The sequence below is a fragment of the Musca autumnalis genome, unplaced genomic scaffold (assembly GCF_047663935.1).
Source record: "Musca autumnalis isolate F117 unplaced genomic scaffold, ASM4766393v1 scaffold_1, whole genome shotgun sequence".
NCBI classification, from domain to species: domain Eukaryota; kingdom Metazoa; phylum Arthropoda; class Insecta; order Diptera; family Muscidae; genus Musca; species Musca autumnalis.
Genome location: NW_027411644.1, coordinates 207,997,771 through 208,016,280, shown reverse-complemented (window position 1 = coordinate 208,016,280; position 18,510 = coordinate 207,997,771). Strand labels below are relative to the sequence as shown.

At 41.3% G+C, this 18,510-nt stretch overlaps 1 protein-coding gene across 10 annotated transcripts in view; it reads right to left on the bottom strand.

Annotated features, from left to right (window-relative positions):
- Keap1 (kelch like ECH associated protein 1) overlaps window positions 1-18,510 on the bottom strand; it is a 62,124-nt gene that overhangs the window by 3,463 nt on the left and 40,151 nt on the right. For 2 of the 10 annotated variants that reach the window (XM_073960002.1, XM_073960001.1), the window contains exons 2-4: window positions 4,072-4,400; window positions 3,692-3,975; window positions 2,942-3,624 (exon numbers count right to left, since the gene is read on the bottom strand). In XM_073960002.1, the coding sequence (XP_073816103.1) occupies window positions 2,942-3,624; window positions 3,692-3,934 (926 nt within the window). In that variant the 5' untranslated portion in view covers window positions 3,935-3,975; window positions 4,072-4,400. Of the gene's footprint in view, window positions 1-2,941; window positions 3,625-3,691; window positions 3,976-4,071; window positions 4,401-9,364; window positions 9,650-18,510 lie in introns of those variants that run through there. The other 8 variants (XM_073959997.1, XM_073959993.1, XM_073959995.1 and 5 more) reach the window with 7 other exon arrangements.

Here is an 18,510-nt window from a genome sequence, read left to right as displayed (position 1 = left end):
GGTCCATATCAGGTGTTGAGGAAATACGACAGGGACTAGACAGAGATTCGTTGTCGTGATCAGCTCGCTATATACCTGCTGGTGGAATATGTGGTCGTGATGAGCTTCGTCGTGCCAACCCCAGTCCCCCAGAGTCAATAAGCTGACACTGTAAGTCGGTGAGCATTGGAGCTGGGGTAAGTGAATTGTGAGCAACGTGTCGAACCCTGGAAAAATAAAGATAGGACCTCAGTCACGTTTGGCGACGTTACGCTGGCTCAGAGCAGTCAGTGATGCGCAAGTTTTTTCATTCGACGGTTGAGCACCACGTGACATTGCGAAAAGAAGAGCACTACGTCGCATTAGATCTCTTCCTGACGAGGATAAACCACCACAATTTACAATGGATGATGTTGCGAATGTCATCAGGAACGCTAAATCATCCAAAGCGTTTGTCCCTGATGGAATCTCCATGGTAATGTTGAAGCAGCTGGATGAGCCTGGAGTCGAGTATCTCACCAAAGTCTTCAACTTGTCGCTAGCCACCCTCGTTGTTCCCGAAGTCTGGAAAATGGGCAGGGTGGTCCTGCTACGGAAGCCAGGCAAGGATGCCAGCAAAAGTGAATCGTACAGGCCGATTTCGCTTTTGTCTCCCGTAGCAAAGACTCTTGAAGCCTTAGTCCTTCCCAGTATCAGGAAAAGCTATCAAGTTGCTGATCATCAGCATGGATTCCGTAAGGAGCACTACACGACAACAGCGCTGCACGCTATCTCCACATATATTTGTCAAGGACTCAACCAGAAACAGCCGTGTGATAGAACAGTGATGGTGGCGCTTGACTTATCAAAAGCCTTTAATACAGTCAGGCACTCCACGCTGTTTGAGGACATTGAGCAGACAACCCTTCGGTCAAGTCTGAAACGTTGGATAATCAACTATATGTATGTATGGTCGCCAGTCGTATGTGGAATTCAGGAACAAGAAATCCAAGCCCCTTAGAGTGAAACAGGGAGTTCCCCAAGGAGGGGTGATATCTCCGGAACTGTTTAACCTCTACCTCTCCTGTATTCCGCCCCTCCAGACGGCATCGAGATCGTAACGTATGCGGATGATTGGACGATCCTGGCGTCAGGTACCTTCCCTGATGACATCTGTGAGAGACTAAACTCCTATTTAACCGATCTTAGCACCTTTTTCCACGTGAGGAATATGCAGATATCCGCCACTAAATCGACGGCCACTCTGTTCACCACATGGACGGCGCAGTATAAAAGAGAGTTGAATATCAGGGTCGATGGTAGCAGTATTCCGATCACAATCTGCCCCAAAATTCTAGGTGTCACATTCACGTCGTCCTCGCAAGCCACAGCTATCTGCGATAAACTGAAATGTAGGAACAAGGCCCTCAAGTCCCTAGCCGGCAGCACTTCGGGTGCAGATAAAGATACCTTGTTGACCACGTATAAAGCGATAGATCGGTCTGTGGTAAGCTATGCGGCGCCAGTTTGGTCCCCGAATTTATGTGACACACAGTGGGATAAGATTCAAATTTGTCAGAACGCCGCCCTGAGAACAGCTGCCTCTACAGTTGACCATCTACATGAGTACGACAACATAATGAGATGCTATCGTTGCAGTACTTGCTCGGGTGTTACCGTGAGAGCCATCCCAATCACGATCTGCTAGCCACCGATACACCCAGACATATCAGGAAGGATATTTATGCTCTAGAGACGGAGGTCCAGCAATATAGGAGAGAACCTCTAGATCAACAGGCATATCAGGCAGATTTGAACAGCATTCACACGGACACAGTTGCCAAGGCCATAAGCAATTATTGTGTGAATGCAGTCGTTGGAGTACATCCCCCATCTATCGCAGCTGAAGAGCGTCAGCTGCCACGACAAACCAGAGTAGTTTTGGCTCAATTACGATCGGGATATTGCAGTCGCCTAAATTCCTATTGGGCGGGAATCGATCGCATCGTGCAAGACATCTGCCCAGTATGCGGCATGGGCCCGCACGATACTAAGTACCTATTCAATTGCCCCGCCAAACCTACTCATCTAACTCCAGTGGATCTGTGGTTACATCCCATCGAAGTAGACACTTTCCTGGAACTGGAGATAGACCCAGAGCCAGATTGAACAGGAGAACGAACATACAAACATAATAATAAAACACTGTTACAACAACAACTAATTCCCAGTAGAAGCTATGACCGTTTTGTCTTTTTGCCCTCGGGCAGGATTTGGAAATTCAACCATTGGACAAATACAAAATTTATTGAATTTTTGCAACAACTTCCTCTTGCGAACCCTGTTAGGACGGCGCAATTTTTTCGAGGGAAAGTCCATACTTCCTGAGATAATGAACCAAAGGCTCCAAAAAAGCCTGCCCGCACCAACTAAACTGGGTTGTACGCAAGATAACCCTCGAAGGGAGAACCTGATTTGGTCCAAACGCTGTACAACGTATTATTTTTCAGACTGGGATTATGTCCGAGTATTGACTACAACGGACCATCTTTGCGGGTGCCTGCCAACACAAAGTTTGTAAAGAGAGCAGTTTAAGGACTCTTCTGGAATCGTTTTCAAATTTTAAGCAACATGTTGTGTATGCTGGCCGCAACTAGGGCCTAGTTAAGACGGTGCAAAAACCCTTATAGACGACAGAAGTATTGTGTTTACTTATTTTCTTTAGGTCCGAGGCTGAGGCTATGTCTCTGACGGCACAGCTGGCTGATACTTTCTTACTTGTTACCGTGTAAAAGTCTATGAGCTTTTAACCGCTAAGAATATTTTGCATATTTTCTCTTAGCGTTTTCTCAAGCCACACGTCTCACTCTCTTTCCCTCTCTTTTTCTTGAATAAATTTAGGTAAGGAAAAAATATCGAGGGCGCTAATTTCATAATTCTCCAATTTTAATTAAATATTACGCAACTCATTCGAAAAACTTACTATTCAACAGTGTTGTGATATTCCGAACCCGCTGAACCGCCAACAGCATACATTAGCTCATCCATTACCGCCACACCCACACGATGTCGGGGCACTGACATCGGTGCACACGGTCGCCATTGTTCCGTTAGGGCATTATAACGATCAACCCAATCCGAATCATATGACGAACCAATGGAATTATTACGACCACCAACTGCATAAAAAATACCCTTAAGAAATGCTGCACCCAGTCCAGATCGTGGTATACGTAGGCTGGGTAAAGTGGTCCATGTTTTGTCATCAACATTATATGCTTCTAAGATATCCAGAGATTGACGGAAAAAACCGCCGGCAACAAATATCATGCGTGTTGTATTCGGTTTACGTTCTTTCACCACTGGTCTTTTGTGCAGGGTTAAGTCTTTGAAAATTTTCGCCAAATATTCCCGGCATGCCGGTACTTTACGTAATACATCACAGTTTTTCATTTGATCACGCAGGAATGTTGGTGTCAACAGCTGGCAACGAACTGAAAACAGAATGTGCTCCATTTTGGGATAACGATTATCCTCATCGTATTTAACCCATTTCAAAACGGCATTATATACTTCACGTTCACCCTGGACATTGAGTTCATCGCGACGTATGAGGGCAATTAGCTGATAGGCAGATAATTGTAGGAATTCTTCTTCTTGGCAAACCTGGGGAGAGAGTGAAGTATTGATTTGTGAATATGGGCCAAAGATAGATGGCAAGGCTTCCTCTTACCTGGGTAAAATGACGTTCTATAAAATGATTGGCCTTCTTTTGCAACTCTGTACAGCCATGTTGTTCGGCAAAATTCGCAATACCTATGGCATTGGTTGGATCCAATTGACGCTCCAAAAAGGCACAACATGCATCTATCACATTTGGCACTTGAAACATTGTTGCGGCAGGTAATAGCTGGCAAACGGTAACTTCCGTTACCCGTATGTGTCCGGTATACATGAAATATATTATACGACCCATAGCAGTGGGGCACACCTAATCAAATCAATGGACAAAAACCCCTTTGTGTATGTTAGCGGAAATTTTTAATTATTTTCAAAATTCTAGAAGGAATTTGGTATGGGTAGATGTGGATATCTCCACCCGTTAATACTAACCCCTTGTAATTGAACTCGTGACATTTCAGTTTCTTTAAGACCACCTGTAAACATGGCCTTAAAATACGGTGAGGCAGCAGAGAGCACAACTTTGTGGGCTGGAAATAGTTCTTGTTTAACTTCAAGTATGACATCGGTCAACATGTTGTGGGAACGCATCATGAACATCATTTTGAGAGCTTCCTTGGCATAATTCGACATACAAAATGTCATATCATCTTCTTTGGCATTGAGATCATCGTGATCATCTAGTGTCGATGAACCACCACAGGCACTTTGACAACCTGACAAAGGTCGACTACAATCGGATGTAGCATCCATGTCAGTAGCTAAAAAAAGAAGAGGATGACAACAAATATTATGGCAATGTTAAAACAATGTTATATAACATCGTAACAAAATCGATTATAATAATCATTATGTAGATATGCATGTATGTATGTATGTATCTATGTACATACATACATATGTATATACGAACTCTGACGTCTAAACAGCATATCTTTACACACCAATTGTACGTACGTCACTTTCATACTTTCTATACATATGTATTATCCATACATATAATTTGCTGCTCCAGGTGATCAAAAATACGAGTATTTGCTTTAACTCTTATCATCATCGTTGACATTTCTTTTCTTTTTTGCTATCTACACAGTGTTCAGTTTAACAGTAGACTTTGATTATTTCAAATCGATTTTTTTTATTATTCAATAGAATTAAACTATCTGATTAAAAATAGATTTATGACCTAGGTTTGATGAAGGGGGTGGTGGGGTAGGCGTTGGTAATATACACTTATTTATTTTTATTATTTCATTTTAAAAATAATTTTAAAATTCAAAACAATTATTGCCAAAAGATAGAAATTTAAGATCCTTTGAAGATAATCTTGATAATAATAACCGGTCACTGGCCCCCCAAAAATACACGCCCATTCCATACATAGGGTCGTTGTAGCAGTGTAAATACATATATCTTTCTCTGGGAGATAATTGGGTGTGGCTAACGGTCATTTACTTGTAAAAACACTTACATTAGTAAAGCTGATGGAAATCCATATAGGAGACCTGAAGCGAGTCTTTATTGACAAGCTGAAATGAGTCTTTACAGCGAGTAAGAAGTATTATAGTAAGAAAGTATCAGTCAGCTGTGCTGGCTGAGATATATCTTCAGCCTATGACCGAAAAAAGAAGCAAACACAATAATTATGCCCTATATAAAATATATATATTTTGTATCACGAGTTTGTTAAAAATACTTGGAATCTGTAGGTATGGTAACGTGGGGCTGTAAAAAATCATTGATATATACCAACAATTTTCACATTTTTTTACGAAACTCCCCCGCAGTCCCCTCGACAACAACCGCACACGCAGCCTTTAACACCAGCCGTTGTTGTCCCAATCCCCGAAAATGCAGCCTTTTTGCAATTGAATTGCAATGGACTCCGAGGTAAGATCGAGGAGATAGTAGATTTTATGAGTCGGAAGAACATCAAGGTCGCGGCGGTGCAGGAAACCAAGCTGAACAACAACCACAGCTTAGATCATTGTGATGGTTACAATGTTCTGAGGAAAGATCGCACCAGATGTGGGGGATTGGCTTTCCTATTGCACCAGTCTGTCCAATACAGACCTATCTCGCTTGAGCCTGTCTCTAATGACCCGTACATGGAATGTATGGGGGTAGCAGTCAGGTGTGGAGCTGCCGAGATAGAGTTGCTGAATGTATACATCCCGCCGAGAAATAGCTGTATCCCTGATTATAGGCCTGACATTAGCCCTCTCTTGCAAGATCATAATCGTCTGGTCTTGGGGGATTTTAATGCGCATCATGAGATGTGGCATTCGGCCCTCGGAAACGACCAGAGAGGTACAGCGCTGGCTGAGCAGATTGATAGCTCTACGTTTTGCACGGTCAATCGCCTGACATAACCATCGTGTCACCTGGTCTGACAATTGACGTTACCTGGCAACCCGTCATTTCCCTTGGATCAGACCATCTCCCCATAATTGTCTCCATTAGCAGACCACCCGACTTCATCACCTCTGAACGCCGCACGTTCGTCAATCATAAAAAAGCTGATTGGCCGAGTTTCAGAGAGTTCACCAATCACCGCTTCAGAGAATTGCCCAATCCTTCTGATGTTCGGGTAGCGGAAAGGACGTTCCGGAACATCATCACTGCTGCAGCCGCTCGCCATATCCCTGCTGGTCGAATACCCGAAGTAAGACCAAATTTCCCAGCAGAGGCGACGGGATTAGCAAATGAGCGTGATGAACTTCGTCGTATCAACCCCAATGACCCCAGAGTCAGGGAGCTGACACTGGAAGTTAACAGGTTGGTCGGCGAACATAAGCGTAACAAATGGTTAAATCATCTGAAGAGCTGCAACATTGGAGCCGGTATAGGTGAATTGTGGGCAACGGTTAAGTCACTCTCGAACCCTGGAAGAAGGGAAGATAGGACCTCAGTCACGTTTGGCGACCCGAAGAGGTGCGCAAGTAATTTCAATCGACAGTTTGTCGAGCATCCCGAGAGTGACAGGGCGAAGAGAAGAGAAGCCGACCATCAGCATGGATTCCGTAAGCAGCACACCACGACAACAGCGCAGCACGCCATTACCACATATATCTGTAAAGGACTCAACCAGAGACGGCCGTGCGATAGAACAGTGATGGTGGCGCTCGACTTATCAAAAGCCTTTGATAAGTCGCTGTTTGAGGACATTGAGCAGACAACCCTCCGGCCAAGCTTGAAACGTTGGATAGTCAACTATATGTGTGGACGCCAGTCGCACGTGGAATTCAGGAATAAGAAGTCCAAACCCCGTAGAGTGAAACAGGGAGTTCCCCAAGGTGGGGTGATATCTCCGGAACTGTTTAACCTACCTCTCCTGTATTGCACCCGGCATTGAGATCGTGACGTATGCGGATGATTGCACGATCCGGGCGTCGGGTACCTATCCTGATGACATCTGTGAGAGACTGAACAACTATTTAACCGATCTTACCACCTTTTTCCATTCGAGGAATATGCAGATTTCCGCCACAAAATCTACAGCCACTCTGTTCACCACATGGACAGCGCAGTTTGGACGTGAGTTGAATGTCGTGGTCGACGGTATCAGAATTCCGACCACAAACTGCCCTAAAATTTTAGGGGTCACATTCCACACTACATTCACGTCGTGCGCACACGCCACAGCTATCTGCGACAAGTTGAAAAGTAGGAACAAGGTCCTCAAGTCCCTGGCCGGCAGCACCTGGGGTGCAGATAAAGAAACCTTGTTGGCCACGTATAACGCGATAGGTCGGTCTGTGGTAAGCTATGCGGCTCCAGTCTGGTCCCCGAAATTGTGTGATTCGAACTGGAAAAAGATTCAAACTTGTCAGAATGCCGCCCTGAGAACAGTGACAGGGTGCCTCCTCAAATCTTCAGTGGACCATCTACGTGAGGAGGCAAAAATTCTTCCTGTAAAGCAACACAATGAGATGCTTTCATTGCAGTACCTGCTTGGATGTTATCGTGTGAGCCATCCCAATCACCATCTTGTGGGTAGGCCCGGCCCATTCAGGGAGATCAGGAAGGATATCCATGCTCTAGAGGGAGAGGTCCAACGATACAGGAGAGAACCCCTAGATCAACAAGCATATCAAGCAGGATTGAATAGCATTCACACGGACGCAGTTGCCAAGGCCTTAAGCAATTATAGTGTGAATAAAGTACTCGGAGTACATCCTCCATCTATCGCAGCTGAGGAGCGTCAGCTGCCACGACAAACCAGAGTAGTTTTGGCTCAACTACGTTCGGGATATTGCAGTCGCCTAAATTCGTATTGGGCGGAAATCGATGGCGCCGTGCAAGACATCTGCCCAGTATGCGGTATGGGCCCGCACGACACACAACACCTTTTTAACTGCCCCGCCAAACCTACCCATCTAACTCCAGTGGATCTGTGGCTACATCCCATCGAAGCAGCCACTTTTCTGGAACTGGAGATAGACCCGGAGCCAGATTGAACAGAGGAACGAACATATAAACATAATAAAAAACACTGTTACAACAACAACAACCAACAAAATAACAATCGCTGTAGTTGGGCTGTAGTAAATGTTCGAAGAGAAAGGTCAGTCCATAGCCAAGTCCAGCATCGCGTTTTTTGCGTTATCATGGAAAATGAACTCTAACTCTAAGGGTCTACTAAATCGCCAAACTTCAATAATTTCTTTTTGCAGAATTTGATGAGCAGTTGCAGAGACGACATGAAGTTTCTCTTCCGTATTTTACCCTGAGAAGATTTGTTGTAAACTTTAAACATATCTCAAACGAGTTGAAAAAATTGCCCAAAACTTTAAGAACTATTTTATTTTTTTATTTAAAATTTTGCATGTGGTTTTCTTCACCTTATACGTAATATTTTATCTAATCTTAAATAAACATCAAAATATCATACAGGGATGTGATGTTGTAAAACTTGTCATCACCCTTGTATTTTTTCTACTTCTCTGAATTTGTTTGGTTCCGCGAACTTGTTAAAATTGCTGCAAGTAGGCCATAAATCACTGTATCGTGTTTAACATATCGAGTTGCAACGATTACTTGTCTACCACCACTACATCAATACGCATACCGAACGCTGTTTAGCGCGGCTTGCATACAGTTTTTATAGAATGAAAATGCGTTTTAGATATTTCTTGCCATTCTTTAGATCCTGCAAAAAATGTAGTATAAACCGCATGCATATCTATATGCATACATATCGACGCCTCCAAACAATAGTATGCTAAGTCGACTTAGCATGTTTTCAAGTTCTTTACATTTTTATATTTAACGTCCTTTAACTTAAATTCTGTCAAATTTTGGTAATAATCGGACAATTCGAACAGAAGTTATAAACAAATATTTACTTAGCATAGCACTGAAGGTCAAAGAAATTTCCAAACTTTTAGAGCTTGTCCTGCAAATCTCACTGTTCAGAATTAGCAAACTATTATTTGGAGGTGCCGAACGTCCTTTAACTTAAATTCTGTCAAATTTTGGTAATGATCGGTCAATCCGAACAGATGTTATAAACAAATATTGACTTAGCATAGTACTGATGTTCAAAAAAATTTCCACACTTTGAGAGCTTCTCCTGCAAAACTCACTTTTTAGACTTAGCATACTATTATTTGGAGGTGTCGATATGTATATAGGTATTTCACAAGAATTGGGCATATCCCCCACAACAGACCGACTCTTAATGGCATTTTATTCGACAATAAATAATTAAATTTAAGCGTACCTGTTTTTTAACTAATTATTAGTTTAACAAAAACAAATACAGGAATTCAAATTACCACTACAATTTTTTAATTTTCAACATTTAAAATAATCAGCTGGGATTCTCAACTCCCCACCAACAGGAACATCATGACACTTGTTGTTATTACATGCATTATACATATTATGACATATTTCATGAACCTTACACAATGTTTTTCTTTCGAAATGTTTGTTTTTTTTTTAACCAACAACCACCGACGTCGTCGCTTTTGTATATATAAGTATTCCATTCAAATGTGTACTGACTGATATTTGTTTCCAGGCATGGATAGAAGGTACAAGTGAAATCCACTCAAGAAATAAACAAATATAAAGATAGAACGAGAGAAAGAACAAAAAAAGGTTTAATGTAATATTTATTTAGTTTGGTTCTTTCCCCATATTCAACTCAAGTCTTAGCTACATTGCAGTTGACTACACCCATGGAAAAATATTACAAAATATTTTCTATCAATGTGCCAAACTGCCACATGTTACTTTTATCGAAATAATTTTATTAAAAATAATTGCGTCGTTTCAAGAAATGCGAAAGAAATGTGGTGATAGGCAAGATAGGTTTGTTTATATTTCCAGAAATAGAATTGTTTATCTAAGAATTAACTATCCAAGAAACATGACTTGTATTTTATGTATTTCTAATCAATATTTGCAAATATGAAGACATATTCCAAAAATAGTATCAAGGTGCAGGGATATCCCCCTTTATGAAAAGTGGAAGTGTGTGTTATGTAAGAAATAGTAACATAGATGCCGGCCTCTGATTGGCTGGTACGCCGACTTTGACATTTGTTCCAGCTATTTGAAGGTTTTTTTTTTTTCATTTTTGCGTTCGCAAACTTTTTGAAAAAAAAATTGTGTGAGAACAATTTTTCCCTCTTTTGCAAGTTTTACTATTATAAAGTACGGGAACAAAGCTATAATATGACGATAGTTTAAGAAAAAATAATGTTATATATGTAATATTTTTAGTTAGGTTTTTTTGTAAACGACTGGTTTTTATATTTCTTATGGAAATAAGAAGCACCCTTTCCTAAGGAAAGGGTCTTAAGAAGTACCCTTTCCTAAGGAAAGGGTCTTAAGAAGCACCCTTTCCTAAGGAAAGGGTCAAAAGGAGCACCCTTTCCCAAGGAAAGGGTCAAAAGGAGCATCCTTTCCCAAGGAAAGGGTCAACAGAAGCACCCTTTCCTGAGGAAAGGGTCTTAAGAAGCACCCTTTCCTGAGGAAAGGGTCTTAAGAAGCACCCTTTCCTGAGGAAAGGGTCTTAAGAAGCACCCTTTCCTGAGGAAAGGGTCTTAAGAAGCACCCTTTCCTGAGGAAAGGGTCTTAAGAAGCACCATTTCCTGAGGAAAGGGTCTTAAGAAGCACCCTTTCCTGAGGAAAGGGTCTAAAGAAGCACCCTTTCCTGAGGAAGGGGTCTTAAGAAGCACCCTTTCCCAAGGAAAGGGTTAAAAGGAGCAGCCTTTCCTAAGGAAAGGGTCTTAAGAAGTACCCTTTCCTAAGGAAAGGGTCTTAAGAAGTACCCTTTCCTAAGGAAAGGGTCTTAAGAAGCACCCTTTCCTAAGGAAAGGGTCAAAAGGAGCACCCTTTCCCAAGGAAAGGGTCAAAAGGAGCATCCTTTCCCAAGGAAAGGGTCAACAGAAGCACCCTTTCCTGAGGAAAGGGTCTTAAGAAGCACCCTTTCCTGAGGAAAGGGTCTTAAGAAGCACCCTTTCCTGAGGAAAGGGTCTTAAGAAGCACCCTTTCCTGAGGAAAGGGTCTTAAGAAGCACCCTTTCCTGAGGAAAGGGTCTTAAGAAGCACCCTTTCCTGAGGAAAGGGTCTTAAGAAGCACCCTTTCCTGAGGAAAGGGTCTTAAGAAGCACCCTTTCCTGAGGAAAGGGTCTTAAGAAGCACCCTTTCCTGAGGAAAGGGTCTTAAGAAGCACCCTTTCCTGAGGAAAGGGTCTTAAGAAGCACCCTTTCCTGAGGAAAGGGTCTTAAGAAGCACCCTTTCCTGAGGAAAGGGTCTTAAGAAGCACCCTTTCCTAAAGAGAGGGTCTTAAGAAGGACCCTTTCCTAAGGAAAGGGTCTTAAGAAGCACCCTTTCCTGAGGTAACGGTCTTAAGAAGCACCCTTTTCTGAGGAAAGGGTCTTAAGAAGCACAATTTCCTGAGGAAAGGGTCTTAAGAAGCACCCTTTCCTGAGAAAAAGGTCTTAAGAAGCACAATTTCCTGAGGAAAGGGTCTTAAGAAGCACCCTTTCCTGAGAAAAGGGTCTTAAGAAGCACAATTTCCTGAGGAAAGGGTCTTAAAATGCCGAAAGAAGGACCCTTTCCCAAGGAAAGGGTCTTAAGAAGCACCCTTTCCTAAGGAAAGGGTCTTAAGAATCTTCAAGCCACCTGCAGTACCAGAGGGATTTCTGGTTGAATATCGTAACCGAGTTACTTCCATCTACCGTCTCATGTGACTGGTGGGTAACCCCCTGTTATTTGCCCTTAGGAATACCCTTTAAAAGCACACTAGAAAGAGCAAATAAAGACTACCCTAACCATGCCTTTCAATTTGTGCATTTTATGAGTGTAGTTCTCAAAAACAAAAACAAACAAAAAACAAGTAATTACTTGTTAATAAATTCAAAAAAATAAAATGCTTTGTCACGCTCACGTAGACGCGACGCTGCTAGACAGCCAACGTAAAAAGTGCAATGAATGAATGAATGAAAATGAATTCGAACAAGTGTGCGTTTTTATGAGTTGTTTGCTAGGTGGCAACTGTTTATGTCGTACATTAGGGTTATGACTTTTTTACAACCTCGTATCCCTGTATGATATTTTGATGAGTTTTTACCAAAGATTACATAAAAACTTAATTATAAAGTGATTCAATAAAAAAAAGCTTCCGCACAAAAATTAATTTTTTATTTTTCAGAACTTTTGACAATTTTTGAAGTCACTGTAATCAGATATTTAATTGAAAACAAGGTATAGGGACACACGACATAAACGTTTGTTTCTCACTAATTTTATAATCGTATTATAACATATACATATATCATTTTATTTTATATATAACTTTATTTCATATATCATACAAATTGAAAGTGGTTTGTGCTGGACCTTTTTCAATATTTAAATGGAATAAAAGTTATTTTAGCCGTTAATAGGCAAAATGTCATTCATTCGTGCAACAGGAAATAATTTTTTGAGAAAAATTTTTATTTTCACATCATAGAATTTTTTCAAAAAAAAATTTCAAAGTGGTTTGTGCGGAACCTTTTCTATAATGAAATGAAATCAAGGATATTTTAGGCATTAATAGACAAAAGTTTATTCATTCTCACTACAGTAAATCATTTAAAAAAAAAATGTCAAAAAGTCATAACCCTAATGTACATATGTACGTGCATTGATAAATGCATTTGTTGTCGACTGTCTCAAACGTTAATTCCCCAAAACATAGTACAATTTACAAATTTCTGACGAAATGTATAATAGAGGTTGATAAATGGGCAGGGGAGGGACATAGAGACTTTTTAGCATGTCTATTAAGTAATGTGTATATTTTGAAGAAAATAAAAAAACACGAATAAAATGTATATGGAGGAAATGTGATTTTCACGTGCTGTAAAACAAAGTTTTTATGTACTTGTAAATAAACATTAAAAAGTTAAAAGAAATATGTTAAACAATATATAGCATAATAGATTCACTTTAGCAATTTTGTTGAGGTGTTTATAGCATACTAATTGTCAAGTAATCCCAGTTCATTGTCACTTTTAGTGTTTTCATTTTTTAAAGATACTAGGGGAGATAGTTGGGTGACGTTGGGGATGGAAGATACCAAGGGACGGTCCTGACCGGTTTTAACATGGCAAAGCCCAGGATTTATCTTAGTCCCTCTTTCATCTCAAGTGGACACTGATCTCCACGTGTTGTCAACTGGGGAACTGTCTTTAACACCCGTTAAAGGTAGTGAGCTAACATGTGCCGCGCGTTCACCCATAAGAACGTTAAAAATTTGGGTTTGGACGTCGGGTTAGTAACCCTCCCCTAGAAAAAACAGCCTACTATGAAAAAACGAAAGAAAAGAAAAACGAACCCCTCTAAAGTTAACGAACCCCGCAAACGTTTTAAGGACCATGATCTGCGAATCTGCACCTGGAATGTTCGCACTCTTTATAGAGAAGGTGCAGTCTTCGCATTGGCAGACGTACTTGAAAAGTACAAGGCCGATATTACTGTCATACAGGAAATACGATGGAAAACGAGAAATACGATGGGAAAGGCGTCACAACAACACCTAAAGGTGACGCACTGTATTATAGCTGCCATGACGTAAAGCATGAGTTTGGTTGCGGATTTGTAGGTAGTCGGAGACTAAAACATCTGGTATCCAGCTTCACCCCAGTGAATGAAAGACTTGCTGCAATTCGAATAAAAGCTAAATTCTTCAACATCAACTTTATTTCCGCTCATGCTCCCACTGAAGAAAAGGACGAATAGACCAAAGATATATTTTGCGAGCGCTTAGAAGAAACATATGACCGTTGCGCTGTCCATGACATTAAAATTATTCTAGGCGATTTTAATGCCAAAATTGGAAAGGAGAATATCTTTGGCCCAACAGTCGGAAATTTCAGTCTCCACAGTGAAACATCTGACAATGATATGAGGCTGATAGACTTTGCAGCTGCAAAAAACCATGGTAGTTAGCAGTACCAGATTTAATCATCTCGATATTCATAAGGGCACCTGGCTGTTTCCAGATCAAAGAACAAGTAATCAAATTGATCATGTTGTAATAGATGGAAGACATTCATCCAGCGTGTTGGATGTACGATTGTTCCGAGGCACAAACATTGATTCGGACCACTACCTTGTTGCGTTGCAAATAAAGCACGAACAGACACAACGCGGAAGTTGGACATCGATAGGCTGCAAACACAACAGCTTCCACTCAACTAGCCCAATTGCTTAATGAGAGCACTCCTTGTCCCGATAACATAACAACACAATGGCAAAATATTGGCCATAAATATAAAATTTTTAATTATATTTTTATTTTTATTATTTTGTTTATTTTGTCCACCATGCAAACAGCCGCAAAAGCCATACTTGGATACCAGGGACCTCCACACAAAGGAATTCATAGTATGACCAGGAGTGTCGTGCTGCTACCGAAGAGAAAAATGCTGCATATAGAGCTACTTTGCAATCAGTAGCAACGCGTAGCGCACGAGAGAGATATCGGGAGAAAAGGAGAGGAGAGAAACGTCTTTTCCGCAAGAAAAAAAGAGAAATGGAAAAGCGGGAGTGTGAAAAAATCGAAATGTACAGGAACCAGAGTGAAGTCCGAAAATTCTACCAACGAGTTAAACATCAAACAGATTGCTTTGGTACAGGTACATCCTTCTGTAGATATGGAAGGAACATTTCTCCAATCTGCTGGTATCCAATAGTAGCGAAGACGATGATACCACAGATCCAATCCCAGAAGATGGTATAGAATGTATACCGCCCGGCCAAGATGAGGTAAAAACAGCAATCAACCGGCTGAAGAATAACAAAGCAGCAGGAGCCGATGGCTTACCAGCCGAGCTGTTTAAAACCGGAGGCGACGCGCTGTATGCATCAGCTAGTTAGCACCAGGAAGAACGCGTACCCGGCGATTGGAACCTGATCATCCTGTGTCCCGTCCACAAGAAAGGAGATAAGACTGTTTGCTCCAACTATAGGGACATAAGTCTTCTCCATATTGCCTATTAGATAGTGTCAGGGATATTGTGCGAACGACTAACGCCAATGGTCAACGAAATAATTGGACCATACCAATGTGGCTTTCGACCTGGCAAGTCCACCATTGACCAGATATTGACCCTGCGGCAAATCCTGGAGAAGACCCAAGAGATGCAGATCGACACATATCACTTTTTTGTCGATTGTAAAGCAGCATTCGACAGTCCCCTCCGATCATAGGTATTCCATGCAATGTCTGAATTTGGTATCCCCGCAAAGCTCATCCGGCTTTGTAAGATGACTTTAACTGATACTAGGTCCTCAGTTAAAATTGGAAAGAACCTCTCCGAACAGTTCAGTACCAAAAGAGGTTTCAGACAAGGAGACAGCCTTTCGTGTGACCTATTCAACATTTTGCTGGAAAAGGTAATACGAGATGCAAATGTCAAAAGAAATGGCACAATTTACACCAATAGCCATATGTTACTTGCTTATGCTGATGACATAGACATCATGGAATGATCCGTGAAGGAAGTAACTGATACCTTTAGGAAGGTAGAAGCAGAATCTGCGAAAGTGGGTCTGGCGGTAAACGGCGAAAAGGCCAAATTGATGGTGTCGACGCGCAAAGCGTCCATAGAGCTCGGACCAACTGTGGAAGTTGGTACCTATAATTTTGAGGTAGTTAAAGACTTCGTCTACCTTGGCACTGCCACAAACACAACAAAAACATCAGTTCTGAAATAAGAAGAAGAATTGTATTGGCCAACAGATGCTACTATGGTTTAAATAAGCAATTTAAAAACAAAGCCACATCTCGTGAAACAAAAATAACGCTTTACAAAGCACTGATACTACCCGTGCTAATGTATGGCTCCGAAGCATGGGTACTTGCGCAAGCAGATAAGGCAGTGCTTGGTGTGTTTTCAGAGGAAAATTCTTAGAACTTAAACTAAGTTTGGACAAAATATTACGAAAGCCAAATGTTGGACCGAATCGGTTGATTCGTTGCGCTCAAGTTAGCGATAGCGGTCCACTCCTTCAGGTACCTCCCACACAAAAGTCCGAAAATGTTCGGAAAAATTGTACGAACTATAACTCTTAGTGTTAGTAACCGATTCTGTCCATACTTGACACATTGTGAAATTTCTACCAGACATAGATGAAGTTCCAATATGGAGTCTATCGGCCCACTTCTTCGGGTACCTCCCACACAAAATTTCGAAAAAGTTCAGTTTAGGACCTACTCTCGAATTGCTTTGATTTTTGTTCTAACTACTTGTATTCACTGCCACCCATACGACGGTTCAAGTTTCAATAGGGGCAACTTCATACTTCGTGAGAAAATAGCCTGAAAGGTACAAAAGACGCCTATGACACCCTGTGCAGTGGTTGTAGCGCAAAATAGCCCTCGAACGGATCTGCTGATTCGGTTTAAAATTTGGCCTTCGCAATATTTTGTCCAATCTTAATTTAAGTTCGAAGATAAGCCATATCGGTCCACTCCTTCAGGTACCTCCCCCACAAAAGTTCAAAAATGTTCGGAAAATTTTTGCACACGATAACTTTTGAAGGGAGTGACCGATTTGGTCCATACTTTACACATCCTAATATATCTAACAGATATAGATCAGGTTCGACTATGGACTATATTTGTCCACTCCTACGGGTTACTTCCCACACAAAGTTTCGGATAAGTTCACTTTAAGACCTGCTCTCGAATCACTTTGATTTTTGCCTCAATTACGACGGTAACAGTTTTTTTCAGAATCAAGTCCATACTTCTTGAGAAAACAGCCCGAAAGGTGTAAAAAACCCTGTGGCGCCATAGGTAGTAGCTGGAGAGCACGATAACTCTCGAACGGATCAATCGATTTGGTCCAAAAGTTGGCCTTCGTCATATTTTGTCCAAACATAGGTTTAGTTCGAAGATGGGCAATACGGGTCCACAATAGGGTTATAACTTTTTTACAACCTCGTAACCCTGTACGATATTTTGATGAGTTTTTATCTAAGACAAGTAAAAAAGTATCAGTCGGCTTTGCCGACAGAGATATACCCTCAGCCTGTGTATATTGAAACAATTTTTTTTCCAAAAAACGCATGTATTTAGGGAGTTTTAAGAATTTTGGGCGTTTGAAGTGACAAAAATGTTGATTAGGATTTAATATCAAAAGTTTTGCGGAGGAGATACTAAAAAGAATGGATCTCCAGCCACTATATATGGTACCATAGGGGTTTTTTAGAACTTCAGGGATGTTTGCTCAAGAAGTATGAACTTGCCCCTGAAACAACTTTTACCATCGCAATTGAGGCAGCGAATGCAAGTTGCTTCAACAAAAATCAAAGTGATTCGAAAGCAGGTCTTAAAGTGAACATGTATCCGAAATTTTGAGTGGGAGGTACCGGATGGAGTTGACAAATATAGTCCATATTTGAACCTGATCTATATCTGGTAGATATATTAGGATGTGTAAAGTATGGACCAATTCGGCCACTCTCTTCAAGAGTTATCGTACGCACAATTTTTCCGAACATTTTTGAACTTTTGTGGGGGAGGTACCTGAAGGAGTGGACCGATATGGTTTATCTTCGAACTTAAACTATGTTTGGACAAAATATTACTAAGGCCAAACTTTGGACCGAATCGGCAGACCTGTTCGAGAGTTATTTTGCCTTCCAACCTCCTCACACGGTGTCATAGGGGTTTTTTGCAACTTTCAGGCTATTTTCTAAGGAAGTATGGACTTGCCCCTGATGAAACTGTCGTATGGAGGGCAATGAATACAAGTTGCTAAAGCAAAAATCAAAGCGATTCGAGAGATGTTCCTAAACTGAACTTTTCCAAAATTTTGTGTGGGAGGTACCCGACGGAGTGGACCGATTGAGTCCATATTAAAACCTGATCTAAGTCTGGTACACGCTCCACAATGGGCAAAGTATGGACCAAATCGGTTACACCCTTCAAGAGTTATCGTGCGTACAAATTTTCCGAACATTTTCGAACTTTTGTGGGGGAGGTACCGGAAGGAGTGGACCGATATAGCTCATCTTCGAACTTAAACTAAGTTTGGACAAAATATTACGAAAGCCAAAATTTGAACCGAATCGGTTCATCCCTTCGAGAGTTATCGTGCGCTCCAGCCAGCCAGACAGACAGACAGACAGACAGACGGACGGACATTGCTCAATCGACTCCAAATTGTCTGAAACACATTTCGTCCAAACATACTTGGGGTCTAAAACCATTATTTCGATGAGGCACATTTTGCCCGTATGAAAGTGTATATACCCTTCATAGCCTAAAGGCTGAGGGTATAATTACATAAAAACTTTATTATAAAGTGATTCAGTAAAAAGCTTCCGCACCAAAAGCTTTTTAAACATTTATTTT